At 41.5% G+C, this 27979-nt stretch overlaps 2 protein-coding genes across 2 annotated transcripts; both read left to right on the forward strand.

Annotated features, from left to right (window-relative positions):
• The first annotated feature begins 523 nt into the window (after positions 1-523).
• On the forward strand, positions 524-23501 carry slc12a5b (solute carrier family 12 member 5b). The gene is made up of 27 exons (XM_061074189.1): positions 524-562; positions 9463-9496; positions 10512-10615; positions 10790-10930; positions 12154-12300; positions 13689-13743; positions 13863-13993; positions 14316-14563; positions 14743-14954; positions 15039-15206; positions 15562-15660; positions 15777-15834; positions 16229-16403; positions 16890-17008; positions 17132-17230; positions 17697-17816; positions 17993-18097; positions 18465-18633; positions 18740-18935; positions 19292-19461; positions 19576-19707; positions 19903-20010; positions 20201-20317; positions 21162-21349; positions 21578-21592; positions 21676-21809; positions 22868-23501. Exons 1-27 carry the CDS (start codon positions 524-526, stop codon positions 22957-22959), a joined length of 3375 nt encoding a protein of 1124 aa, XP_060930172.1. The 3' UTR covers positions 22960-23501.
• Positions 23502-25919: 2418 nt separating this feature from the next.
• rh50 (Rh50-like protein) lies at positions 25920-27840 on the forward strand. Its single transcript, XM_061074076.1, has one exon. The coding sequence runs from the start codon at positions 26081-26083 to the stop codon at positions 27503-27505; it is 1425 nt and encodes a 474-aa protein (XP_060930059.1). The 5' UTR covers positions 25920-26080; the 3' UTR covers positions 27506-27840.
• The last annotated feature ends 139 nt before the right edge of the window (positions 27841-27979 follow it).

The following is a 27979-nucleotide window of genomic DNA, read 5'->3' on the forward strand; positions in this document are numbered from 1 at the left end:
GTGGAGTTTTCTGTCAGGTTATGTTTATTACAACAGTGAAAATAATGTTGGATCTTTATGTTACTTTTACCACGGAGCAACAATGATTTCCCTTTTCTATTGCCTAATGCATTTTATTAGTCAAAGAGAATATAGTCAAAAGGAGAGGAAAATCACTACAAGGTTAGATTCAAGAATAAGCAGCTGGAGATCATTGGAAAGGGATCATTTGCAATGGTTTATGGGACGTGTAGTTTCTCCTCTCTTGAAATAATTTCATACACATTGTACCTTCTGTTTTCCAATATTTTTTTTGTTCCAAATCAAATGTTTAATGGTTATGCCGCATCTCTTAGCTGGCTGGCCTAGTTCTATATTTCTTTTCTTGTAATACTTAAGTTTGGTTTCAATTATTTATAAGAAACGGGTGAAATGTCACGATTGACAGCTGAGACTGACTTGTGATTGTGTATTGGTGAGACCTTGCTATGGCCGCTGCATTCCTTGATCACGTCTGTGCAGACTCTAGTTCCAAATGAGCAAGATGGCAGTTTATAACCAGGATATTGTGTCCTTCTTCCTGGTTAGTGGCAGGAAGTGTTTGTCCAGTTGGTGGTTTGTCTTTTGTAGGTTTGTCTGAGCTGTAGTTGACCTGAGCAGTCACATATCTGTGTATCAGGTATTATCTCATTGCAGAGCTGCATTACGTAAAGCTGCCTCTATAAAGGACTTTTAAATATTACTGCTTCCTGGTAATTTCCTTGATGTATCCTCAGCTGATGCACAGCTTTAATAAACTGGCTCAGAGCAGACAAACCATGTCAGTGATTGTCAGTAATCCTCTGCCGTATTGTCCCTGGCTCTTCAATTACTGAGCATTGAAGGAAGAGTGTGTCACAACACTGACTTTAATCCATAGAGGGTGAGAAGGTCAAAGTGGGGAAGTTGGATTAAGAAGGTCTTGACATCTTGTAAACGTTTTTACAGATTGATCAAATTCAATGTGGTTAATGCATGTATGTTTTCGTAAGGTACAACCACCTCCATCACAGCTCTTCAGCACTTCAGATAAACTCTTTAATAACCTTCTGGACATGATGTAACAACGAGGCCAGGAACATAAGGAAAGGACCTGAATGGAAAGACAGGATGATGTGGTGAAGGCAGGTTTACGAGCAGACAAGTTGACGATGCTGGCAGGCAGGAACGAAAACCCACTAAAGCTGCTTTCAGACATGCACTGAACTCTGGAGATCCTCTGGACATTCTCTGGAGGGGCTGTAGCTGTGTCTCAATTTGTGGTCTGTATCCTTAGGAGGCTGCATCTCAAGACCGATTGCGTCACAGCAGCGTGACAAGACTGTCCAAATTCGAAGGCTCCTCCAAATTTGTCCTTCCTCCACCACGCAAGATAATGACATACAGAGTTAGCTCAATTGTTTCCTCGTTCATTATTTCTATATTCAAGCATCAAGATATCAAGACAATCCAAAAAAAGCTTTCCACACATTTCAACATAAGCTCCAACCATCTATCAGTGCATTTATTGCTTTTTGCTGACAGTGCACGTCCCTGGGAGATGTGATGATGTAAATTGGAACATTGCTGTGAGAGCGGGTCACGCCTGATTTGTTAATTCTAAGAGGGATGTGAACAATTTCCTGCCTGCTATGTTTTTGTTGGTCACTAGGAAATATCCCAGTGGTCCTGACTGAAATAATTATCACACAAATCTACAATTTCCCCTAGGCATTACTGAGCTCATGTCAAGTTTCTGGTCACTGTTTAGCTTCCTGGCTGACAGACTTACTGCTTTGGTTCCCTCTCACCTGGTTGGAAACGTCTGAAGAAACCTTTGTACAACAGCTGCTCAGTATAAGATGACAGACAGACACAGCTGGTGAATATAGTTCGAGCATATATCAGTCAAATTATATTTCTCTCTAAGAGACCGTGATGATTGGATTTATATTGTTTAGGTTGACAAAAACAGGACTCTAAATCAATACTAATGTTGCTCACATCTGCTGAACCTGTGAAAATACAAATGCTTGCGAAGAAGTACACTATATTCAATACAGTCAAGATGTTTCTGCTGCCCCAGGCAACCAAAAAGTTGTAATTACGGGTTTAATTCTTAGACATGTATATAAAGATGGGCGATGCATCTCTTCTTCTTCCCATTATCCAGGAATTGACCTACCAATTGATTTTTAAACTTGGACCACGTATGAACACTAACATGGAGGAGGCAGGTTTTATGAGCAGTACCGCAGCCAGCCACCAGGTATTGATCGAGGCATTTTGGCTTCACTTTAGGGCAGCAGTCTTGCAGTACATCTTTACATATACAGTCTATGGTCTGAGGCTTGTTTCTACTGACCCCAGGTGGCCAAAGAATTTTACAACATATTTAAATAAAAAGTTTTTCAGTTGTGGAAACAAGTCAGTTAAATGAGAAGATTCATACCTCACTTATCTGAATGCTAAATAGCTTCAGCCAGCTCATAGAATTATATATATCCTGGCTCAGTAACAAGACCTGCCAACAAGGCTGCCACCTAACAGTCTAAAGTAGAAAACTGTTATATTCGTTAGTGGGTGTGACTCTACTGCAGCATCAGCTCATTATTTCAGGACATTTTTCTCCCGGCTGTGGGAAACGCTGCAGTGGATCCAACAAACAGATAATATGATTACAAAAGAAATCAGTTTAATTGAGCCGTGGCACACTGACCCTCTGTGTTAACAAACCACCTGCATTGAGTTTGGGCTATTTTGAGTTGGATGTTGTGTTGATTGTTTATCACATTGCACCTCCTCAACACATCCAGCCTCTGCTCGTTTACAAACATGTTAACTAACAGGAACAGAGTGGTTTCATTAGCTGCCCGGAATTTCCGGCAGTAACTGAAAGCTATTCTCTTTGGTCATCACGCTCGTATGTGTTGGGGCAGCAGATGTGTGAATTGATGCTTTTATTTGGTTTTGTTTAACACGGAAAAGTCTCACATCTGGAATTGCTGAGGCTGGTATGACTTTTCTGCGGCAGCTTTTTTTTAATTGAATGATCTGTTGACAAGTTAGTACATACACCCAAGTTTGCATACATGTGGAGATATCATGTGTTGTTGGTGATAATAGCCATGACACACACACACACACATACGATGACTTTGAGCATATTAAACACTAGGCAGCTTTGATTTTATAGTTAGTTTTATTTACTGCAAGTAATCAATCATTTAAGCTTGGGATTCCTCCTCTGGGGAATAAGACTGTCTTTAAAAAATGTTATTGCAACCCCACTGAATAGTTGTTGAGAAACTTTGGTCTTGACCAAAAGTGGGGCAATGACTCACAGACCGACATTCTCATCCACCGTCGGTCGGCAAATGGAGCAGATTCTTTTATGTCTGGCTGCTTTCGAAAATAAAGCTTCCTGTTTTTTACATAAACTGAGGAAGCTGCAGATTGTTTTTAAATTCCTTCTACAGAGTATTGTGGATAGGATAGCAGTTTTTTATCAAGCTTAGGAAGTTAGATTCTGATCTGTGTGAGAGGTAGCGTTGTGCATGAACATGCTTTCATTTAACATGCTCAGGTTTCTGATCTCTTTGCAAAAATTAAACAATCACACACCAGAAGGGGGTAATAATGCAAGGAACGATGTTCACCAACAACCAAAAAACATCAGAATAATAATTGCCATGTGGCTGGCATTGAAACATGCTGGCAATTTAAACATGATTTTGAAAACAGTACATGCAGGCTAGGTAAAACTTCCATTGCATCTGTCTTTGTACTTTCTGCATAAAGAAACCTGTATATCTGTGACGATTCTCAGTCGTCCAGGTCATGGTATCTTCACGTGTTGCAGAAAGGAAAAACATGCAAGTCCACTTGTCTAGATACACATAACCGCAGGAAAATAAATATGTATTTAGCTGAATTACAATCGTAAAGGAGTGTGTTCTAGTTGAAGTGCTTTCTGACACAATGATTACAGGGATATCATCCAAAAATGAAAATTCCCTCATTATCTACTCACCAATATGACGATGGAGGGATGGGTGAAGTGTTTGAGTCTCCAAAACACTTTTGGAGTTTTAGAGATAAACAGCGTTTAGGGTAAAAACATGGTGTAAATGACCTCGTATCGAGTCGACTTTGAATGTCGGGACTTACAGACACTTGGATGACACCACAGGAGCAGAATGGAGGCATTTTATGTTTCTTCATGTTGTTTTTTTACATTTGAAGAATCTGTCACCATTTACTTCAATTGTGTTGGATTTGGCTGCACCGCTCCCCTGAAACTGTAAAAGTGGTTTGTGGACTCAAACACTTCACACCCCCCTCCATCTTCCCAGTGGTGAGTAGACTCTATTAGATGGACTATTAAAAGTTTCCGTTCTGTGGTTGATCAATTTGAGTGTTTGGACTCAAGCAATGAGAGGAAATTCAGTAACCATGGCGGTTTTAAGTTTCTTGATTGTTAACTGTGATTCCAAACCAGGCAGTTAGACAAGGAGTTGCCTGGATATGACAGGTGATGAGCCTGAGGCAAAGGCAGACAGGAAACATTCAATACTAAGCAGTGTGTGGTCGTAACCTTAGCACCACCAATGTGAAGATGTGGGTTCTAAATCCTGCTGCGCTGTTAATGGAAGATTGACAGGAGTGCCAGCGGGGGGGCAGGTATGACAGTCGTTCATGTGACGAACAGCACACAAGTGTTAAGGGGAAATACATGAGTACAAGGTAAAGAAAGGGTGGAAATGCCTCTAAATTATAGTGTATATCAAATGATTCTTACGGGAGTTCCAGCTGCAGATAGAGTTTTTTATTTCTTAGGTTCATCGTCTTAGTATAACACTCTGAGCAATGAATCAAATGGGAACTAACCGTATAAAGTGTGAACACTGGTGCCAGGCACAACATCCCTACTTTAAATAAAAAGCATTGAGTCAGGGACTATGTAAATAAGCCCCACACATCTTAGCCGAGTACATGTCAGACCTATCAGCAGCCTGTGACTCCTTCACTCCCTTTGAGTCTGGCATTAGCTATAATCAGTCTGTCTATAGCATCTTGTCAGATTAGAGCGCCGGTCCTTTCTTAGCTAAGTTTATACAGATAGATACAGATAAAGTTTACCCACTGCCCCCCTGCTCCAGTCCATCCTCCTTATCTCACTGACAGCTCAAGTGAATAGAATTAAAGCCCTGGAGTGTCTGCAGGCAACATCAGAGGGTTCACACTAAGTGACAGTTTAACCCGCTCTAACCCCTGAGTTTAACCATGAAGGAGAGGGAGTGCTGCGTGTTATTTTACTTATTGAGCGCAGGGCTGTGGCCTTGGTCAGGGAGGCGATCTGCTTTCTTTAAGAGACTTTTGATGTTTTTATGGCAACATCGAAGGAGGAACATTCATCAACTTCAAAAAGACAAATTGCACATTTTTTATTGCCTATGGAAAAGCTATGGATGGTTGTTCAGTTCACTTCTATAGTCCAGGGTAAACAGTTCTAAGAACTATCTGTTGGATTGTTAGAGAACAATTTACAACCTCTTTCAAGACTCTGCATGTAAAATGACCCTTGTACGCTGTCGTAGGTCTTCCAATAATTCACGGAAAATGTGAGTCTCCATCCGGTAGTTGTTAAGATATTTCTTTCTTGATGGATCCACAGGCAGATCCACATCCCCAGAGCCGTGCAGCCAGTGGCTAGATGTGCTCTGTTTAAATTCATTACCCCTCGTATTTACACACCTGATATTTATGACTTTACCGTTCCATGTGATGACATAATTCACCGTTTAATGTTTCCCCTGCCGGAGAAAATACAATATTCTTCCTTAGGTCATCATTCAATCACTCTCTGTCTTAATGGAAAGTTAAACATCTGAATTTTATGTATGTTTTGGCCGGAAAACGTCACATTTCACAGTCGTAGGCCAGAGAGACAGAGACGCAGCCAGGCAGACTGCAGGCGGAGAGAGGAGACAGATTTAAATTAAACAAATTACTTCATGAAATTAGCTTTAATTCCTCAGTTGCAGCAGGCGAGGTGAAAATGAATGAGGTATGTGGTGTATGTAATTATGAGTTTGCTGTGCCACTGATTGGTGCAATGCTTTCACTTGCTAAAGTTAATTTCTGCCTGTCTTTGTGGCCTCTAGCAGCTGCTGCATAATCCCCTTGAGCCCACGTCCTATTAAGCTTTTAAAAGCCGGTATAAACTGTCCATTTTGTAATAGCCATGTCACATCAAGGGTACAAATGTGCACCGCCCCCCGCCTTTCACAGGTCTGCCTGCTGCGGAGGCATCAGTACAAACAAGATCAGATCTTCATCCTTCTGGGTCCATTGCTTTTTATCAAAGGGTCAAAACCGTTGATCCAGAGGCTCAAACAGTGATGTAGACCAAAATATTATCTGTTGTTTAAAAATGTTTTGTGTCCAGTGACCAGTGGGGGTACATTTGGAACATTTCTTCTTTCTACTTAAGATATTTGCATGTGTTTGTTTGTGTTTTTGGTCGGACTAACACGACACAGAGATGTCCCTCAAACATTATCAGCCAACGAGTTTTTTGGTTAGTTAGCAGGATTACACAAAAACTACTTGACGAATTTCCACGATACTAGGTGGAAAGATACGAAACTCAATTTGGGTGTTGCTCCAGATTTAGGTGGGGATCACGATACTTTTTAACTCTTTCTTTAACATTGACATTTTTTCATCATTTTTTACTGATTTACTAGGGAATAATTCATGGATTCATGCAGAATTTAGGTATATGTGGGAACTCATTTCTGTGTGTCTACAATTTGGTGCAGCGTGATTGAATTTAAGGGGGCTGTTGGGCCTTGGGGAATGTATGCACTCAACTGGTTTGTCTTTTAGCAGATGAAACCGGGGCCTGGAAAGAACCCATTCAATTTTAGCACTGATCCGCCTCCTATCCAGGTTTTTATTAAATTATTTTCTCCAACATCATGAGATCGTGAATTTTGTATTATTTCACTAATCTCTCAGGAAATGATTCGTGGATCTTGATAATGAAAAAAAACAGGCACATGTAATGGCCTGAGAGTGATGAGTGTGTGTTATTTGGTGCAGCTTTATTGAATCAATGGGACTGTTGGGCCTTAGTAGAGGTGTTCGCTCTACTTAGCTGGATTCTTTGCCGCAAAAATTCCAAATAGTAAGAGTGAGGCAACCGCAAGCATCATGACTCGAGGTGGAGGCTTTTTCCTTAATCACTGATTGAATAGCCTTTAACATCCCCCCCTGCCAGATGTCCTGAATTTATTTTTCCTTACACTTTTCTTCTCTCAGACACAGTTGGAGGGCTTGTAGATAATTTGTCTTCAGCATGCTTTACATGCCATTGGTGCCTTATTTTATCTTTTGAAGGCTATAGGATTAACATCATGTCATGTGGGACTGATTACCTCTGCCAATGCTTTCATTGCCATGTATGTGTTTGTTTGTCTGTCTGTTAGCAGGATTACTCAAGAGCTACTAAACTCTCATGTTCCATGATGGAACATGACCCAATGAAAGCAACACTAGACAGTTGTTTACTTATGCACGATCACTACTGTGCAGCAAGTTGAGCATCTCCACATGTTCTGTGCCAGAAGTCCTCTGTTCCTGGAAGAGTAATATTATCTCCTCGCATGTGGTCCCTTTATGTTAACAAAAGAAACACTTATGGCTTCTGGACAGTTGGTTGTATGGGTGTAAAAAAAAAGATTATTGATTTGCAGCTCTGGTGAAACGTTTTTCTCCTATATTGAATTGAACTCATTTGAATCTTGAAATTATGTGTTTTGTGTGTAGAAATGTTGTTGATTTTGACGCCTCAATCAGCAAGAAAACACAAACTGTCTGTGTCGTTCAAAAAAGTTTCTCCTGATTTTATGATGTGTCGACACTGGGGTTATTGTTTGGTTGAGGGTTAAACAGAAAAAAGTTTTGGGAAACATGGTGGTTTGTGTTGAATACTTCATTGTTGTTTGGTTACAATAATAAACACTGTCAAGGTCACGGAAAGATTGTTGTATCTGTAAATTCAACTGTACTTGAGCCATCATCTCTGTTATAGTCTTATGTTTTCACCTCCAGCCTCCTTTCTCTGCAGACCATGGCTTTATAACATCACCTGACTTCCAGCTTTGCTCCAGATGTTCACGATTTATGCCGTGCTTTCTTTGAACATAAGAATATGTAACATATTTTTGGGCACACTTGAAACCATGTGCACAGTGGTGAAAATACTGAAATTAGACCTAATGTAATATTGACAGACTTGTAATACTTCATAATGAGGTTAGAAAATCATGAGGACAAAAGGGCAGCCCCGACACAGGCGTGAAAAAGCCTGTGTATTTTGTAGCTTTACTTTACACAACCCTTCACCTTCGTGGTTGTCTTTCGAAAGAGGGCTCTGGCTGGTTCCACTCGGAGTCTGCACTGGAGGAAGAGGAGGGAGGGGGGGTTTCCAGGACAGAAACACACAACTGACGTTTGTTATTGTCCAGCGTGTAAATGGTTGATTACTGTGGGGGGCACATGATCTTATATAGGAACTCCTAATTCAGCTTTATGTGAAATAGACACCTGTAATCATCTCCATCCTGTTGTAAATATGGTTCAGATTATAGGGGGGGGGGGGGGGCGCATTTTCCCTTGTACGTCCCATGAGAGAATATGAACTTCTTGTAGAGTAAATATGTTTGAAATGCTATGCCGGAAACTTGCACAGAGAGAAACACACACACACACACACAACAGCTTTTAGTGTAACATGTTGAAATTGCAATTTTTTAAAAGCTGATTTCCCTCTAAGCCAAGAGCAGAAATGAGCTTTAAATGCAGATGTAAAAACCAGGATGGATTACAGAACACTCAGGTGGTGCTTCGTCATAATCTGAACCATATCTCAGAGCTGAAATAAAAAACCTGCTGTCGCTCTCAATGTTAAAGTTGACTCATCACAACAGGTATAAGACAGCGATTTCCATTACTGTTAGTTCTGCTGTTTGGGATTAATCTAACTGCGTATCTGATGCAATCGTACACTGCTGCTGTGAAAACTGCAACTCAATTAGGACTACTAGTGTTTTCTTAAATAAAATGAATGAACTTTGGTCTTGAAGAATTTCAAACTGTCCAATGCAAACTCAAAACGACATAAAAATGAAAGGTTTTCTAATCCAATTTGACAGGCAACATATCTTATGGAGGCCGGTCAGTCGTTTAAAGGATTATCTTCTGTGTGAGAGCGGTTTAGCTGCCATTTGACTCCCCTCTTTGCTTTAAAGATTACTGTGTAATAGTTCTGCAGCTGGTGGGAATCAGGATCTTCAACTAAATTGTGCTGCTTTGAACCAGCAGGAGCAACAGGTCGCCACCTCATTTAACTTTTTTCTTTAACAGGCTAAATGTTTCTGCACTCCGAGATATTAGAGGAAACACATTGATGCATTAATTATTCTGCAGGGTAGTTTCGAATTGCTCAGAATTCAAACTTGGTTGGTTGGTTGGTCGGCTGACATACTGATTGACTGGCTATCTGGTTTTATGGTTGGTTGTTTGGTTGTTTGGTTGTTTGGTTGGTTTGTTGGTTGGTTGGTTGTTTTGTTGTTTGTTTGTTTGGTTGGTTGGTTGGTTGTTTCGTTGGTTGGTTGGTTGTTTTGTTGTTTGGTTGTTTGGTTGGTTGGTTGTTTGGTTGGTTGGTTGGTTGGTTGGTTGGTTGGTTGGTTGTTTGGTTGTTTGGTTGGTTGGTTGGTTGGTTGGTTGGTTTGTTGGTTGGTTGGTTGGTTGTTTGGTTGGTTGGTTGGTTGGTTGGTTGTTTGGTTGTTTTGATGTTTGGTTGGTTGTTTGGTTGGTTGGTTGGTTGGTTGGTTGGTTGGTTGGTTGGTAACCATTTGCTCAGGCTGTGTGAAGTGGCTTTAAAACACTTCAGTAGGCTTTTTAGATTTTCTTCTGCAGCAACCGGAGGAAAGTATCTCCTGGGACTCATGTGGAGAGAAATCCATCTCTGCTGTTACTAAGTGACACATTATTAATTATTACTGAGTGTGCACGGCAGGGAGCACAACCAGGGATCATTCAATTCAAAACACAGACAGGCCACGGACAGCACCTTGTCATTTCTCATTTGAAAAGCTGTAGAGTCCCTCAATAAATCTCCAGGTTAAAGCACAAACACAGAGTAAATCAGTCAATCGTCTGCTACCAATGAGTTATTCAGCCCCAAAAAAGACCAAATATACAACATGATATATTAACAGTTGTAAACCTATAAAGAAGGTGTTTTTTCCTCTCCAAAGTCCCCATAGTGTTTGCATATGTGAGTGTGTGTGTGTGTGTGTGTGTGTGTGTGTGTGTGTGTGTGTGTGTGTGTGTGTGTGTGTGCACGCGCGCGCGCGCGTGCGTGCGTGTGTGCGTGTGTGTTGCTGTGAGAGAAGAAGAGTCAGCTCTAAATCTGCTGATTGGTGTCTGTGGTGTTCCAGGTCATGGTAACCCCAAAGAGAGCAGTCCTTTCATCAACAGCAGCGCAGCCAGCGACGTGGACAAGAGCCAGCAGTATGACGGCAAGAACATGGCTCTGTTTGAGGTGGGTCCAGTAACAAATACACAAATATGCTGGCGTACCAGCTCCTACTGTTGTCATCACTGTGTTTCTCTGCATGTGTGTGTGTGTGTGTGTGTGTGTGTGTGTGTGTGTGTGTGTGTGTGTGTGTGTGTGTGTGTGTGTGTGTGTGTGTGTGTGTGTGTGTGTGTGTTACAGGAGGAGATGGATACCAGTCCAATGGTCTCCTCTCTGCTGAGCAGTCTGGCCAATTACTCCAATCTGCCAACAGGAAGCAAAGAGCATGAAGAGGAAGAGTACAACGAGGAGGGGGCACGTCCGTCCAAAAAACCTGTCAAGGTTAAGTACTGTGTGTGACAGTGTGACACTCAAACTGCAGAGGTTTGACCTAGAGGTTACATGTGATATTTATTAGGAGAGGAGAGTGATCAGTGTTTATCAAATCAATTATCTTATTAAGACAAAAGCAGGAAGCAAAATCACACAGAAAGATCACAAGTGGAATAGATAATGACAAATCTGCATTATTGATAAAGTTGAGGCTGTATGGAGTTGGAATGCAGACACTACTCAGGTCTGAAGGAAGCACTTCCTCCTCCTCTGCATGTTTAGGTTAAATATACACTCTTTGCCAATGAACCTCTTACTTTATAATTAGTGAAATCATGACTTTGCTCAGAAGAGAGTAACAAGCTTAATTGGGGTAAATTTAAGATCTAACTAATTGATCAATTTTACATTTCATATAATAACCAACAGATGAATCAGGCCTATCTTCCAGATGTGTTTTGTGTATTTGCACACAAATGAGACCTTGATGACTGGTTAAGACAACCTGTCAGTCACAGACGCTACTTAGGCCGAGTCCCCTGACAGATCCTGCAGAGTGGGCATGCAGGGCTTCACTCATCAGTCTGTTCATCTTTCACTTCCTTCCCGTCAAACGCATCTCCTCATAAAGAGCAACGCCGGAATTTCAATGGCAACTCCTCAATTCGTCTGAAGGGCAAACGGGGACTTGATGGTTTCTTCATGTCACCTTCACGTTTTGTTATTGAAACAAACAATTTATGACTAAATATCCTGGCCGCAGCTGTCACCAAGTGCAGCGATGAATGAATTATTAAAAGAGGCGTTCATCTATTTCAAAATCAGATGCCAGGCTTTATCTTTTTAGTGCGTAATAAATTAACCGATGTGTGTAGATATTTATTACAAGAGAAAGTTTGAGTTTGCTGCTGCCAGTCACACACAAATCTTTATTAACTGCTCCAGCCCCTCAAAGCAAATCATTTTCCATTTTAAAGCTGCAAACAGATTTACTGAGAGACACAGAGACAATTAAGGAAAGTACATACTTTATCACAGAGATCACTCAAAGAACACTCTTTGTTTTTTAAAATGATAAAACAGTTTGTTTCTTATGAAAGAGTGGAACGGAATGTCATGAATTTTAAGGGCAGAATAGATTAAAGAGAAAAAGACTCAATAACAAAGAACAAATGAACTGCGTTCAATAGAAAACTCATTATTTGCCAGGTTTGACGTGTTGTGTTTTCCAGGCTCCACAGCTTGGCACTCTGATGGGGGTGTACTTGCCGTGCATCCAGAACATCTTTGGGGTAATCCTTTTCCTACGGATGACCTGGATGGTCGGGGTCGGAGGCGTCCTGGGCTCCTTCATAATCGTCTTCATGTGTTGCTCCACAGTGAGTTACAGTGCACATTTCCCTACTGTCATCCGTTGGTTGTGCAACTCGACCCCTGTTCGCTCCGAAAACAGATGTTACATTTCAAATATTTAAATCACAAATATTCCATCTGCAAGATTATTTCAATGTAAAGTGGTGCCTCGGCACATGAGGGCAGTGTGTGATTAAACCACAGGCTGTTGAACTGTACTGTTGAACAGGTGGTACACTCATAATTAGAATTGCACAGATGCTGAAGGTGACATAGTAAATCCTGGCATGAGGCAGATCGCCAATAAACCCACTAACACTGCACCACTGCCTTATTTCCCATCATGGATTATGTCACATGCTGCTCATTCCGCATCCATATGCAAATTATTCCTTAATTTTTTATGGAATATCAAGCATTCATGAAATATATAAGATTGATGTGAATCTCATTATTCTTTAATTAGATTTGAATAGATTTTAATGGTGTGAGATGAAAAGTCAGGGATTTTACTTATCCCAGTTCAGCCAGACAGAAATATGAAAGTTGTCACCAAAGTGTAATGGGTCCATCCAGCTGTCAATGGTGACTTCAGATATGTGAAGCTCAATGTGGCAGCTGAGGAAACGTCTGCAAACAGTTTCAATCCATCCAATAGTTTTAAAGATTTTTCAGGGGTCGACCATCTGGCAAAAATCAGTTCCGTTTGAAAAGTAATGTATTTGAGTATCTGGAAGTACTCAAGTGCAGGTAGTAATGGTATGTACCAAATTGTATTTACTTTGTTACTGTACTGAAGTACAGTGGTCATGTATCTGTACTGTACTGAAGTAGGTTTCTTTTCAGGTTTCGCTTTTATAACATATGTCAGCAAATATCTATACTTTCTACTCAGACACATTTTTACACTGCATTGTTTTACATGTTCATATTATTTATACTAATATCAAAATAGACAAAAGGGGATTTGATCAGTGATCCAATCAGAGAGGGCAGGTGACATTAGACTGTATGATACAAAAACATTTACTCAAGCATAAAGGTTAATGTTGTACTTTTACTTTAACATTTTTCTATTTATTTGTACGTTTTACTTTGAGTAGTAGAATGATGGAGTACTTCCTCCTCCACTCTGTGCAGGTACCTTGAAATTAGCCAGTAAAGGTGATCAGTTCCTTTTTACCTCCGGCTGCAGCAGACAGTATAACATGACGTGACAGAATGTGTCTAACCAGCCGTAGTCATCACCGTGATGAACAGTTCGTGGTGATCAGCTGAGTCAGACTCTGGTGCTGCTGGATGTTTACTCTCCGCTCACTCCCTCAGTTCATAGAGGTCTCGGCGTCAGCCATGTTGGATTTTAGTTCACGTCCACCTGCAGCATCTCACACTCCTGTAACCCTTGTTTTCTCAGACCATGCTCACAGCCATCTCCATGAGTGCCATCGCCACAAATGGAGTTGTACCAGGTGAGTGGACGTCTGAGTGTGTGTGTGTGTGTGTGTGTGTGTGTCTGTGTGTTAGTGTGTGTGTGTGTGACAGAACAGTTCAGAACGGTGACTCCTGTGTGTCTGTGTGTGTCTCATAGCTGGAGGTTCATATTACATGATCTCTCGCTCACTGGGGCCTGAGTTCGGTGGAGCTGTTGGGATCTGCTTCTACCTGGGGACGACTTTTGCAGGTGCCATGTACATCCTTGGCTGCATCGAAATTCTGCTGGTAAGTCGCCTTAATCATCAAATAACACACGTTTACTGTTCTGGGCTTGATGGGTATCTTTTTTTTTAACAGAACATTACTTAACGTGACCAATTCATATCTCACTGTGACGTAATATATCAACGTACTGGACCCAAGATTCAAAACTTTACAGTTTTACTTTTGAGACCAAACATAAAACCATTCAATAGCACCAGTTTACGGTGTTTTAATATTCTATCATTACAATTTCCACTCTTTCCGACCATGCTCCACACCACCTCGTCTTTCCCCTCTACATCTCCTCCTTCCACCTTCATCCCTCCATCTTCCATCCTCTCAGATTTATATCATTCCTCAGGCAGCCATCTTCCAGATTGAGGGTCTGGAGGGGCCGGAGGCGGAGGCGGCGCTCCTCAACAACATGCGGGTGTACGGCACCATCGTCCTGAGCCTCATGTCGCTGGTGGTGTTTGTGGGGGTGAAATATGTGAACAAGCTGGCACTGGTCTTCCTGGCCTGTGTCATCCTCTCCATCCTGTCTGTTTACGCTGGAGTAATCAAGACCGCCATCGACCCCCCTGTCTTCCCGTAAGTGACTTGATGCACTGGTCAAGATTTTTGGCTTTTCTTGGTTATGTCCATTGGCTCGATGTATGTCATCACTGACGAAGAGAAAGGCGTATTAAACTCTGTACTAAGGGAAAACCTTCTCCATCATCTACCTTACAGCGTTATGTCAAGGATGCTTTTGTTGACTGTCTTCGCAGCGTCTGCCTGCTGGGGAATCGAACCCTTCTCTCTAAAGGATACGATGTGTGTGCAAAGGTCATTGAAATTGACAATGAAACTGTCACCACAAAACTGTGGAGTACCTTCTGTGATTCCGACTCCCTCAACGCCACGTGTGATGAATACTTCCTCAACAACAACGTCACGGAGATACAGGGCATCCCAGGGGTCACGAGCGGCATCCTGGCTGGTAAGAGGTTAACACAAATGACAGTTACCCATGATTCCTTGTCAATGTGGCAAAGGGATCAGATGTTCTCTTTCACCCTTTCAGAAAACCTGTTTGGTAACTACCTAGAAAAAGGGGTTTTCCTGGAAAAGCGCGGACTTGTGTCAGATGTGGATCCAGACAGTCCCACCACCACCTCCAACCGCTACGTCCTGGCTGACATCAGCAGCTTCTTCACCCTCCTGGTGGGGATATACTTCCCATCTGTCACAGGTTAGCATCACAGAGGCCCACTGAAAGGACTCTCGTGTAGAGTTTAGTGACATCTGCGGGTAAAGTTGCAGATGGCAACTTCCTTTCCCCCTAAATCTAAAGTTTGAGAGTCGTTAAATCCCAGAGCGGCCCCACTCCACCATATAAACGACCGACCCTCTCACCTCTTACACCTCTGCTTGTTCTTTTTGAACTGTTGAGCAGCTGTGGCCCTGAGTCCCCAGAGCAAAGCAGGAAACCGAAGGCATTAGAGCTCTCAACGGTGGAATAAGAGTCCCTCAGGGTTTATTCTTCAAAGACAAAAATAAATCAAAGGCAAAGAGCCTCCTGATGATTCATCTCGCTCTGCTCTCAGGTATCATGGCCGGCTCCAACCGCTCCGGCGACCTGCGTGATGCTCAGAAGTCGATTCCCATCGGTACCATCGCAGCCATCACCACCACTTCTACTGTGTGTATCCTTCACCGACCCCAGGACCTTAGAAAGAATTGTGAGCCTCTGAAAGCGCTGGTTGAGCACTTTGACCTTTTCATGATATCACAACCTATTCTTTAACAGTTTTAATGCCAGATATATCCAGTGTGGTGCTGTTTGGTGCCTGTATAGAAGGAGTCGTCCTCAGGGACAAGTAAGTATTCAATTGTTTAAGAAGTTTGTAAAATATATTGAAGTATAGTATAGGCGAATACATGACTTCTTGTACTTGAGTATTTCCATTGTACATTACTTCACTTGCACTTTACTTATATTTCACTACAATTCAGAGGTAAATATTGTACTTTTAACTTTAACTGTTTTTGATTGACAGTTTAATTTTACAGATTAATGGGCCTACTATTAATGCTAAATAAAATCAACTAATGAATTGTAATGTATTATTATGGATTAAGCTACCTGGTTATGAAATTAGCCCTAGTTTTACCAGCAACATTTTAAAAATATTGTTTATGTAGATTAATGGTAAATTACTGGCAGCAGGTTTGTCAGTAGTTTACTCTTAATTACTTAATTTCACCTTACAGGTTTGGTGAAGGGGTCAGTGGTAACCTGGTGATTGGTACGCTGGCGTGGCCGTCTCCGTGGGTCATTGTGATTGGCTCCTTCTTTTCCACGTGCGGAGCTGGACTCCAGAGTCTGACGGGAGCTCCACGTCTGCTGCAGGCCATCTCAAGGGACGGCATCATCCCATTTCTCAGGGTGAGAAGAAATAAAACCAGAAATTTGTTGCCCTGAGCTGCAGAAACAAACAGTAATATTAAACGGCAGAGAATAGATATGTTTATAAAGATTAGATCATGAATGCCTCAATGGACTGTAGAGTTTCATTTAATTTTGAAGGTGGATGATACATTTTGTGAATTTACAGGAATGTTTTATTTTCTTAAAACTGATCTTTTATTCAGGTTTGAAGAAGAATGGTTTGGTAACATTAGAAACATGTCTGCCTATAAAACAGAAGCATATTTCTCAATCATATGTTGCATCAGCCTTAGCTAGAAGCCAAAGATCTTTATTTGTTCACTTGAGGTTACGTTGAGCTTAGAGAAAACCGACTCGAGTATATTTAACAAATCAATGACATTCTGTGTTTGTCCATGTTTGTGTTCTGCCACATTATATGCATGGCCCAAATCAAAAATGTAAATAATTGGATAAGTAGGATTTGATTGGATGTTACTGCAGGTGTTTGGCCACGGCAAAGAAAACGGAGAGCCCACCTGGGCCCTCCTGCTCACAGCCAGCATCTGTGAGATTGGCATCATCATCGCCTCCCTGGATTCAGTCGCACCCATCCTCTCCATGTAAGTTCAATACTATTCATTCATTCCTGAACACACACACACACACACATACTGTAGATGAGCCGTCTGACTGTGTTACTTCTATCTTTTTTCTCTTCATCCTTTCTCCCTCTCTTCCTATAGGTTCTTCTTGATGTGCTACATGTTCGTCAACTTGGCCTGTGCGCTGCAGACGTTGCTGAGGACGCCAAACTGGAGGCCGCGCTTCAAGTTCTACCACTGGTGAGTGTCTGTCAGGGATAAACAACATTCAGACATGCAGTGAACGTCACTGAAATTACCTCAGAGGAGCATCAGTGAAGATCTCACACATATGATGATGCATTTTCCAGCTATTAACAGAACAATTTTTTGAAGAGTTCAATTTCAGGCTTTAACTTTGCAAGAAGACAAACAACCCTGCTTGCATTTTATACAAATTTCAACAGGTCAAAATTTGCAGCATCAGTTTTAGGAACAGCAGTTGGATTAAATTTTCCGATGCTGCTTGTGCTGCACCTGAATCACCATGGGCAGCTGTAGCCTGGCTGACTGGACTTTCATGAACTGCTGTACACATCTCATAAACTGTCCTGTCTACAAGCTGTGGTCTTCGATGTGCTGCAGCCAGCAGAATGAAGCTGACAGAAACTCACAGATTGACTGGACGTGTTACATCCTGCCCCCCCCCCCCCCCCCCCCCCCACAGGGCTCTGTCTTTCCTGGGTATGAGTTTGTGCCTGTCGCTGATGTTCATCTGCTCCTGGTTTTATGCCATTATTGCCATGGGCATCGCCACCTGCATCTACAAATACATTGAGTTCCGTGGGTAAGTCATCATCACAACAGCATCGTACATAAGATTGTAAAAGCCAAATTTTCCCCCTGTTTTTCAGTTTTTGCAGTAAATAAAATGTTTCTGTTGTTGTTTTATTGGTAATAATATTAATTTATTTGTATTCATACGGTACATCACCCACTAACCCTGATTTTGTTGTGTAACAGAGCTGAGAAGGAGTGGGGTGATGGGATACGTGGCATCTCGCTGAGCGCCGCTCGCTTCGCTCTCATGAGGCTGGAGGAGGGACCACCACACACCAAGAACTGGAGGTGGGTCAGCTCCATCTTCTACAGTTTAACACTCACACCTAAAGTCCAACTGAATTTATCTTTTCATCTTATACACTCCTATTAACACCTGTTGATCGCTTGTCTTCAGTTCTACTTCGGGGGAAAAAATCAGACACCAAGAGGGAGAATTTGGGTTCTTTATTTATTGTTGTTTGGTGATGTGCCCTGTGATTTTGCATCATTTCTACAAAATTTGTTTGGATGCAGCCTGTAAAACTTTGCATGAAAGGGCATCACACTGAGCCAGACGGCCACTGCTGTGATTGTGGTTTCAATTCGACTTTAAAGTCATATTTCAAGTCAATCTCTTGTTTCACTGACCTGTTGCTCTATTTTTTTTTGTCAGGCCTCAGATCCTGGTTCTTTTGAGTGTTGATGCCGAGCAGAACGTTGAGCAGCCTCGTCTGCTGTCTCTGGCCAATCAGCTGAAAGCTGGAAAAGGTCTGACCATCGTTGGCACCTCAATTCATGGGACCTTTCTCGACAACTACACTGAGTCTCAGAGGGCCGACCAGGTCCGAACACTGATCCTTCTCCTCAACACACACACACACACTTCCCCTTGTTCAGCATAATGACCAGTGTTGTCATCACACGCTCTCTCACTCTGTGTCTCTACAGTCTCTCCGTAAGCTGATGGAGACGGAGAAAGTGAAGGGTTTCTCCCAGGTGGTCATCTCCTCCAACCTACGAGATGGGACGTCCCACCTGATCCAGGTCGGGGGACTGGGAGGCCTGAAGCACAACACAGTGATGGTCAGCTGGCCCCGCAACTGGAAGCAGCCCGAGTACCACCAGCAATTCAGGAACTTTATTGGTAAATCTGTTGGTTGTTGTACGATTGCTCTCTTCAGCCGGTCAACATCTTATTTTGATTATTAGGAAAAGTGAATCACTAAACCTGAACCATTATTGAGCATGTCTCACTGAAAGGGGTTTATTCATAAAAGAACCGAGCTAAAATCAAATTTTACCCTAAGATAGTTCATCTATCTTCAATGAATCTTCCACTGACGCTCTATTGAAAACATTTGTAGATTCTTTCAGTTTTGATCATAAGATTCTTTTAACTAAACTTTTTCTTTAACTCTTGTTGAGAGTTTAATAAACTGCAGGAGGTATTTTTCCCCTGATGCTATTTTACCACAAATCAATTGTTGTGTCTGGTTTCAGAGGTGGTCAGAGAAACAACTGTAGCCAGTCTGGCCTTGTTGGTTCCCAAGAACATCTCCAGCTACCCGTCCAATGGAGAGCGCTTCACCGAGGGCCACATCGATGTGTGGTGGATCGTCCACGACGGAGGCATGCTGATGCTCCTGCCCTTCCTGCTGCGCCAACACAAGGTGGGAAACAAGACTCAAAAATAATGACCGAGGAAACTTTTTGTAAATTATGATCAGAGAGACAAAGAGCAGTGAGAACATTTTGTCCGTGACTGTTCCCGTTTTGTCTCGAAGGTGTGGAGGAAGTGCAAGATGCGCATTTTCACAGTCGCTCAGATGGATGATAACAGTATCCAGATGAAGAAAGACCTCATCACCTTCCTGTATCACCTGCGTATCGAGGCTCAGGTGGAGGTGGTGGAGATGGTGAGACACTCGTCTGACACATTATCTGCCATCACAAAAACAGGAGAGGATTCTACCAAATTTTAGATTAAATACTTTAATTTATATAAAATCTACTTGTAGATTTTATATAAATTAATCTGTATTTCATCTGTAGAACCATGTTTTCTTTTTTCGAACCCCTGATATGTTTAAACATGTTTTTCCACTTTAAAGCTTGAGGGCGACATCTCGGCCTACACCTATGAGAAGACACTAGTGATGGAGCAACGGTCACAGATCCTCAAACAAATGCATCTGACCAAGAATGAGAAGGAGAGAGAGGTAAGCAAGAATTTATCATTAGTTAACAACATGATGTTATTTTAGACATGTTCATTATCACTGTCTCTGCTCTGGAGCTGGGAATCCCCTTCACAATAAGGTGCTTGTGTCTGGACTTGTTTTCCACAGGGAAATTACTAATTAAATCTTTTCAGCTTCTTTCTTCTCCTTTTTTTTCTGACAACTTTAGATCCAGAGTATAACGGATTCATCCCGTGGCTCCATCCGACGTAAAAACCTGTCTAAGTTACGTTCCCAGCACAGCACTGAGGAGGGAACCAGCCTGGCAGAGAAACCTGAAGAGGAGGTAACGCTGCCTTCGTGTGGGATGAATATCATGTCACAATATAAAACTAAAAAAAAGGTTGACACTGTGTTTGAAAAATTCCCCTAATCAAACATGTCTCGATCTCCTCCTGGTGGCTGGCTGCAGTATAGGTTATAGGTCATGTTGGTTCCACCTCCTCCATGTTAATAAGTGGGAGATGGACCAAAGTCAAAGTAAATGTTATATCGTTTTTCTCAAAGGTGGTTTCTATCAATTTAAGTGGATCTTATCACACTGTGTTAATTTAGTTTAATTTGGTTTTCATTAGTTATTTGATGCTGAGACTCTTGATTAGTTGAGCATGTGCATCAACAGAACCTCAGCCAGAAAGGAAGTGAAGACGTGTCGTCCGTCTTTAGCCGTCTATGGTTTGAAACCACAAACTGAAATGTAAAAAAAAAAGAAGGTTTTGAACGTTTTGTAATGATTGGAGAGGCTGAACTAGAATTTTAAATCTCTGTAAATCTTGCGAAACCTTATTTATTTGATTTTAAAGGTTCAGTTTTTTCCGTTTGAAATATGACATGATATTTATCCCATTATTCATCCTTATTTTAACCTGTTTATTTGAACTACGTCCGTCCTGTAGCACCTCATGTTTCTCTGTGCTCCAGCTTGGGCAGAACCTTTTTTATTTTTCTTGAGCCGTGACATTGTTTGTCTCCTCACAAAACGGCCATCACAGCAATGCTTCACTCTTCCCAGTGGCCTCTCTGTGATTTCCCACTGGCGACCGCCTTCCACACTTCCATCTTTACTGACAGGTGTCTCTTTCCTCTCTTTCACCCTGTCGCGCTGTCATGTCATGGTGTCTTTGTCTCAGTCTGTGGCTGTCTCCAACTCAAAACAGGTCCAGCTGATCCACAGTAAGAACGCCTCAACGCCAACCAGCCCCACAAGCCCAACAAGCCCCACAAGCCCCATGTCACCTGCAGGGGGGGCTGCGGACAAGGGGAGGAACCTTTCAGCAGCGAACCCAGAGTCAGTCAGGGATCTCTTCAACATGAAGCCGTGAGTCAAACTGCTGCACAAGTCACATGACGTACACACAAGGACACGGGTCAGTGGTAAATATTTGTGCCTATCGACCCATGTTCCAAAGTTAGAGGGGATACGTTGTGTTCCTGTGCATGTGACAAACAAAACTTTGAACCTGAACCACAAACAACTGCAGCTTCCTAAGAGCACATGACCCATATGTAATATTATTGTTATTTCCCACCAAACATGCTGCTTCAGGGAATGGGAACACCTGTAAGTATCCACATGTTTAGTGACTTCAGTAGCAGACACATGGATTTATAAACCAAAGTGTGACCTGATGTTTCTTCCATCAGGAACCAGACTGATGTGAGACGCATGCATACGGCGATGCGGCTCAATGAGGTCATCACGAAGAAGTCCAAGGAGGCGAAACTCGTCCTGCTCAACATGCCCGGGCCACCGAAGAACCGTGTGGGCAACGAGAACTGTATCCTGCACCTGCTGTGTTTCATTTATCTTTGTGTCTTCAGATCTGTTCAGATCCAGCAAAAAACTCTAAACACAAACAAAATAAGACAACTCATGAAAAGAGCTTGTACATCAAACCTTTCATTCATTTATTTTCTCAATAATTTTTTCATAATACTTTATAAAAGTTGGTTATATTGAGCTTGGCATGCATAAAGCAAATTGATTTAGACTTTTTTAAAGCCTAATGTAAGTGTCCCAGATTACAAAGCGATCTGACCCGGATTATCAAGGTCAGGCAGAATTTTCTTTTTTGGCACAAACAACACTCCATTCTTTCTTCTGCTGTGGTTAGAAAACATCTCAAGGATTATAGAAATAATCGAATGCATAAAACCAATAGAAAAACTGATATAATAAAGATAAGGACTGAACATATTATTTTATATTAACATTAAGAGCACCTGTTTCTCACATTTAAGTTCCCGCTCCAGTAGCATGAGATTCAACGAATTCAGACTTGTCCGCACTTATCTTGCCTGAACAACCAAATATTTCAACAACCTCCCCCTATATATTTGATGGTGTTAAAGGTTCATTTTGTGGAATTTAGTGACATATAGTGGTGAAGCTGCATGTTGCAGCCTCATCTCACCCTTCCCTTCCAACCATGAAAGAGAACCTGTGGGATATTGTAAAAAAAAAACATGGCGGCCTCTGTAGAGAGGACCCACTCCCGAAGAGAAAATGAAGTACTTAAATATAAAGGACGCGTTCTAAGGTATAGAAGTATAGCTGATTACACAATACTGAAAACATCTTTATTTCATATTAGATTTCTGGCAATATATCCCGTTCACCCAAATCTTACAAACTGAACTGCTTAAATAAAAAGCGTTGAACTTGTTATCAGTTCAATTGAACCCAGTTGATCATATCATGTGTCAGGTTACTTTGGGTCATCTGACAGGACTGTGATGGTACGTCAGAGTAAAGGATTGGGAAACACTATCAACTGCATGTTGTAATAACATATTGTGTGCAAGGTAAAAAAGATTCCTTCACCATGTCTCTCAGACATGGAGTTCCTGGAGGTTCTTACTGAGGGTCTCAACCGGGTCCTCCTTGTGCGTGGAGGTGGACGTGAGGTCATCACCATCTACTCCTAGAGGGCTTTTACAAACACCTGCACGGACTCTGCCCGCCCCTCCCGCTCTATCGTTCCAGGAAAAAGCTCCACACTCGTCCAGTCAGCTGCCACCAACTGTTTTCCTCACACTTCAGTGTTTACAAGTGACATCTACTCATGTAGACTGAGCTGTGTTCATTTTTATCAGGATACACAGATAATTGTTTTTCCTGTTCTTGGCTCATCAACTTGAAAACAGCAGTTCATTTTGATACTTTGAGAATGGAAAATTCACACAGTTGAAATGTTTATTTTATTGGGATAAATATGGTACCAAAATACATACAAGCATTTAAAATAATAATCTTTTTCCTCAAATTGAAATGTTAATATGAAACAGAGTAATTGCAGAAAGTAAACGCTGACGAGCAGTGGACAAACATAAGCAACTACTGCCTATTAATATAAATAAAAAACTTAAATCTTGGAAAACAAAATGCAGAAAATTTATGGTTTATAAACATCTTACATGTTTTAATCATTGTTCCGTCCTCCTGCTTTTGTTTCATGGCCATTTGTAAATGAGGAATGTTTTTTCTTTGTATTTATTTGTTATTATTTATTATTGATGTTATTTATGTATTTGTTCATCTACCCACGTCTGTCTTTGTCCTGGTCTGTTTTTGTATTTAATTGTATGGTTCGAAGCACACAAGTGTTAAAAATGATGCTAATTCATTGTGGAAAAAGGTCAGATGAGTTTTTTCATCTGTTCATGTAATATATTCATGTTAAGTAATTGTATAGGGTCCAGTGTTTAGGATTAAGAGAGAACTAACTGTTTATTTATTTTTCAGCATCACTCTCCAAAATGATTAGATGATTAAAATGATCCCATGCTGGACTTCACTAATCCTTACAGTCGGACAGGATCATATAGATCGATCAGACTCTGAGCTCAGTGCTGGATTCTATATATACTGCACATTCCCTTATTTGTTGCGTATTAGAATCAGAGTTGCACAGTTGCCATGTTTCCTAGTGTGTCCAGAGATATGCATTTAATGTCACATGAGATCAGCATTTAATCACAAAAGTCTTTCAATCACTTTAAAGAAAAATTATCTTCACAACTTTTTAAACTTATGAAACTTTGTGATTATTTTCCAACAAAATGTGCCAATATATAATGTGACCATATTTTTGATTAAAACTTTGAAATGAAATATAAACAGATTTTAGATCAGTGTAAAGAGCTCAAAAGATATTTTAAAAACGTGATTTATTTTATGAACCAGTTCTAAGAAATCTATAGGCTTCACTGTCGCTAAAATATTATTTATTGTGTTTTACACATCGTCTATATGTCACTAAGGGTTAAGGGTATGGATAAGAGAGGAATCCCTTAAGGTGTATATTAATCTGTTTTGGAGTGATTTCTGCATTAAGTCAGATGATCCTGTCAGTCATTCCTTCATGTGTGTATTTGAGTGTGATATACAATGAATGTTTAATGTCTATCTGTAACTTTAGAACATTAATTCATGCACATGTAAGTTGCTCACTGTACTTTAGAACATATGATATTCATAGGGAGACAAAGTGTTGACTTTTGTATGATTGAAGTTTTAATCCAAACATGCAACGTGATATATACAGTATACATCTTCTACTTGGCCTGTTGTTGCAGTAAAGCTCCACTATCTGGCAAAAATTAAATCATTTGCCTTCACTATGTTTTACAGGGAACCATAAGACTTGTACGTGTTCTATTGTCTTGCACATTTAATGTCTATGTGTTGTTTTTTATGCTGTAGCTTATATATACAGAGCCTGACAAGGTTCACAAAAGGTACCTGAAAACCAAGAATCCCAAATTCAATTTTTGTTTCATAGGACAATGTGTAATTCTGCAGGTACATTAATCTGCAGAAGTCACCATTTTTAAACCAGCTTCAACAGGGAGTTGTGACTACATGCCCCAGATTACATGCTGTGTGTGTATGTTTGCGTGTGTGTGTGAACCTGACATTATGGGCACACTTGTGGGGGGGACACTGTACAGCTGAATATTAAGTAAAGACGGGACCTTTGTAAATAGATGTGTGATTTTAGGTCTAGAGGTTACGTGTAATATGTGAGTCAATACATCTTTTATAGAGATAAAATAGGCCGTTTGTCTTTGAAATTGTAAAGTCGGTTTTATGTTCCACCATGTCTTATGCAATCACGTACAAGTAATGGTTTAACAAAAAGCCATTTTATATGTCAGCACCAAAATGCAATAAATCATTTTAATACAACAATAACAGTGTGTTGTCTTTTCTTCTAGTGTCTGATTATAGATTCACTGGTAACTTTTCACAGGTCCTGTAGTTTCAAGATTTCCTGGAAGATTAATGGACATTTCCTAAACCCAAATCCTGAGGACACAAACTAAAATCTGTTCCCAAATAAAACTGGTTTAACATGACATAAATAACTGTTTTACCTTTAAAACATAATATTATTGCTCAGTAGTGTCAGAGGGCTAACAACATGCAGCCCCTGATATAAGAAGCTGCAGATATTTACTAAAAGAGACCAGCTGTTGTATCCACTTGTTTTTCAGGGTTTTCAGTCGAAGTGATCGATCTGGACGAAACGTGCTGCACTGACGGAGAGAATCAAAGGTCTTTTTGTTGCTCAATAATTTTCTTGCACAATGTTTCCTCACAGACACACAATGTCATCAAGTTTAAAACCAGTGCAGAAATTCACATGACACATAAATCCTCATAATACCTGTTTTTAATGTATGTGCATTGAACTTTGTTAGAGGACACGTGTTGTGGTAAATGCATCATTTGTGTTATCACTATCTCAACATTACTGATTCTACAGTCTTGTGTACTTTGTGTCAGATGAATCGAGTTTTACAGATGTATTGTAAATGCTGTATTGTGCTGTTCCATAATCACAAACCGCTGATGTATCAGAACTGCTGCATGTCTTATTATAGCGGTCAAAGTCCATGCAGCAGTGGATCTCTCTGAGAGGAAGAGTACTTGTGTTTGTTTGAGAGAGCGAGCAGGCTTGACCGCTGCCTTTTACCTGTCTTATCTAATCAGAGATAGACTGCGAGGGGAAATTTGTGTCATTTGTTCCAAAGAGCCGTCAGGATGAAGACACGGTCGACCAACCTCCGCTTGAAGCTACCTGCCTTTGTCTTTGTCATGGAGGTGGTCATCGTTGTCTTGTACGCTGCCTTTGTCACCTACGATGAGCATGCAGATGCCAGGTTCCAGAACAACCAGACCAACCCCATGGACAACGCAGTGTACAAGGACTACCCTGTCTTTACGGACATCCAGGTCATGATATTCCTCGGCTTCGGGTGCCTGTTGGCGTTTTTCCGCCTGTATGGCTTCGGAGGGTTGGTTTTCAACTTCCTCACGGCCACTTTTGCCATCCAGTGGGCCATCCTGGTGCAGGGGTACTTCCAGTTCAGCCACGATGGCAAGATACACCTCGGAGTGACCAACCTGATATACGCAGAGTTTGCCTGTGCCGTGGTGTTGATATCTTTCGGGGCAGTGCTGGGTAAGACCAGTCCTTTGCAGCTGCTGGTCATGGCTCTGCTGGAAGTGCCAGTGTTTGCAGCCACAGAATGGGCCGTGCTGAAGTACATCAAGATTAATGACGCGGGAGGATCTATTCTCATTCACCTCTTTGGCTGTTATTTTGGCCTGGGTGTCACCTTTGTTCTGTACAGGCCTCACCTGAATGAAGGCCATGCCAAGGAGAACACCAGCTATCAGTCTGACATCCTGTCTGTGATGGGGACCTTGTTCCTCTGGGTGTTCTGGCCCTCCTTCAACTCAGCATTGACCCTGAAAGGAGACGACCAGCACAGAGCCATCCTCCACACCTTCATCGGCCTCAGCGCCTCCACGCTCACGGCCTTCGCTCTCTCTGCGATGCTGAACAAAAATGGTAAGATCACCATGGTTGATGTTCAGAACGTCACACTGGCCGGAGGTGTGACGGTCGGGGCGACTGTGGATATGATGATATCACCTGCAGCTGCATATGCTCTGGGTATACTGGGCTGCACTGCATGCATGCTGGGCTACAAGTACTTGAGCCCCTTCCTTGCACAGCGCTGCAGGATCCAGGATCAATGTGGAATACACAACTTGCACGGTCTAACAGGACTCATATCCTGTGCTGCAGGGATATGCGCTATACTGGCGGCTAATGAGGAAGTCTACGGCCCCAGTTTTTATGAAATCTTCACCCACAGAGCACCAGTGGAGGGCGACCCCAAACTGCAAGAGCTGCAGATGTTGATCCCTGGTTTGCGGCCCGGTCTGGGGAGGACTGCCCGGGAACAGGCTCTGTTCCAGGTCGCTGCTGTGTTCTCCACCATAGGACTGTCAGCACTGGGAGGCGTCCTCACAGGCTTCATCTTAAAACTGCCGCTCCTCGCTCCTCCATCGGATGATTTGTGCTTCGATGATCAGCTGTTCTTTGCTGTTCCTCCTGACTACGATGCGCCGCTTAGACTCAAACACAAAACTATCACTGAGGATTCTGCTGCCTGAGTGTCATCCCTGAATCTGTGTATTATAGTGACTGTTAATCAAATGTTTACATCTATTGCATTGTACACAAGTTCCACTAGTGATCATAGACAATAATGATAAAGTGCAATGACACTGTCTAATACTGAAGGTGCTATTTATTGTCCTTCATGCAATTATGAAAGGAAATTGAGTGTCATAGCTGTAAAGTCACAAGTAGCTGTGTGAAATGAATGCTAGGTGTTCCCTATTGAAGACATGCTGTTTGGGTCATGTTTGACCCATGTGAGTGAAAGTGATGTAGAAATACAAAATGTATGTTTGTTTATAAAGTAAGAAAAGAAAAAGGAAAATAATGGGTGCAAAGATTTTTTTTTCTAACCATATTTCACTGAATTTTTGAGTTTATATCAAAACGTATACAGCACTTAACAAAAAAAAGAATAATACATGATATCCCTCATACAGTCACAGGTTCACACACACACACACACA

Source organism: Limanda limanda, chromosome 7 (assembly GCF_963576545.1).
Source record: "Limanda limanda chromosome 7, fLimLim1.1, whole genome shotgun sequence".
Classification (NCBI taxonomy): Eukaryota; Metazoa; Chordata; class Actinopteri; order Pleuronectiformes; family Pleuronectidae; genus Limanda; species Limanda limanda.

Excerpts from the sequence above, each read along its gene's own strand:
- rh50 (XM_061074076.1), top strand. The coding sequence starts at position 26,081 with ATGAAGACACGGTCGACCAACCTCCGCTTGAAGCTACCTGCCTTTGTC.
- slc12a5b (XM_061074189.1), top strand. The coding sequence starts at position 524 with ATGGCAGTTTATAACCAGGATATTGTGTCCTTCTTCCTG. Across the intron at positions 13,994-14,315 it reads GCTGCATCGAAATTCTGCTG|ATTTATATCATTCCTCAGGC; the intron begins GTAAGTCGCCTT and ends CCATCCTCTCAG. Across the intron at positions 17,231-17,696 it reads CGCTTCAAGTTCTACCACTG|GGCTCTGTCTTTCCTGGGTA; the intron begins GTGAGTGTCTGT and ends CCCCCCCCACAG.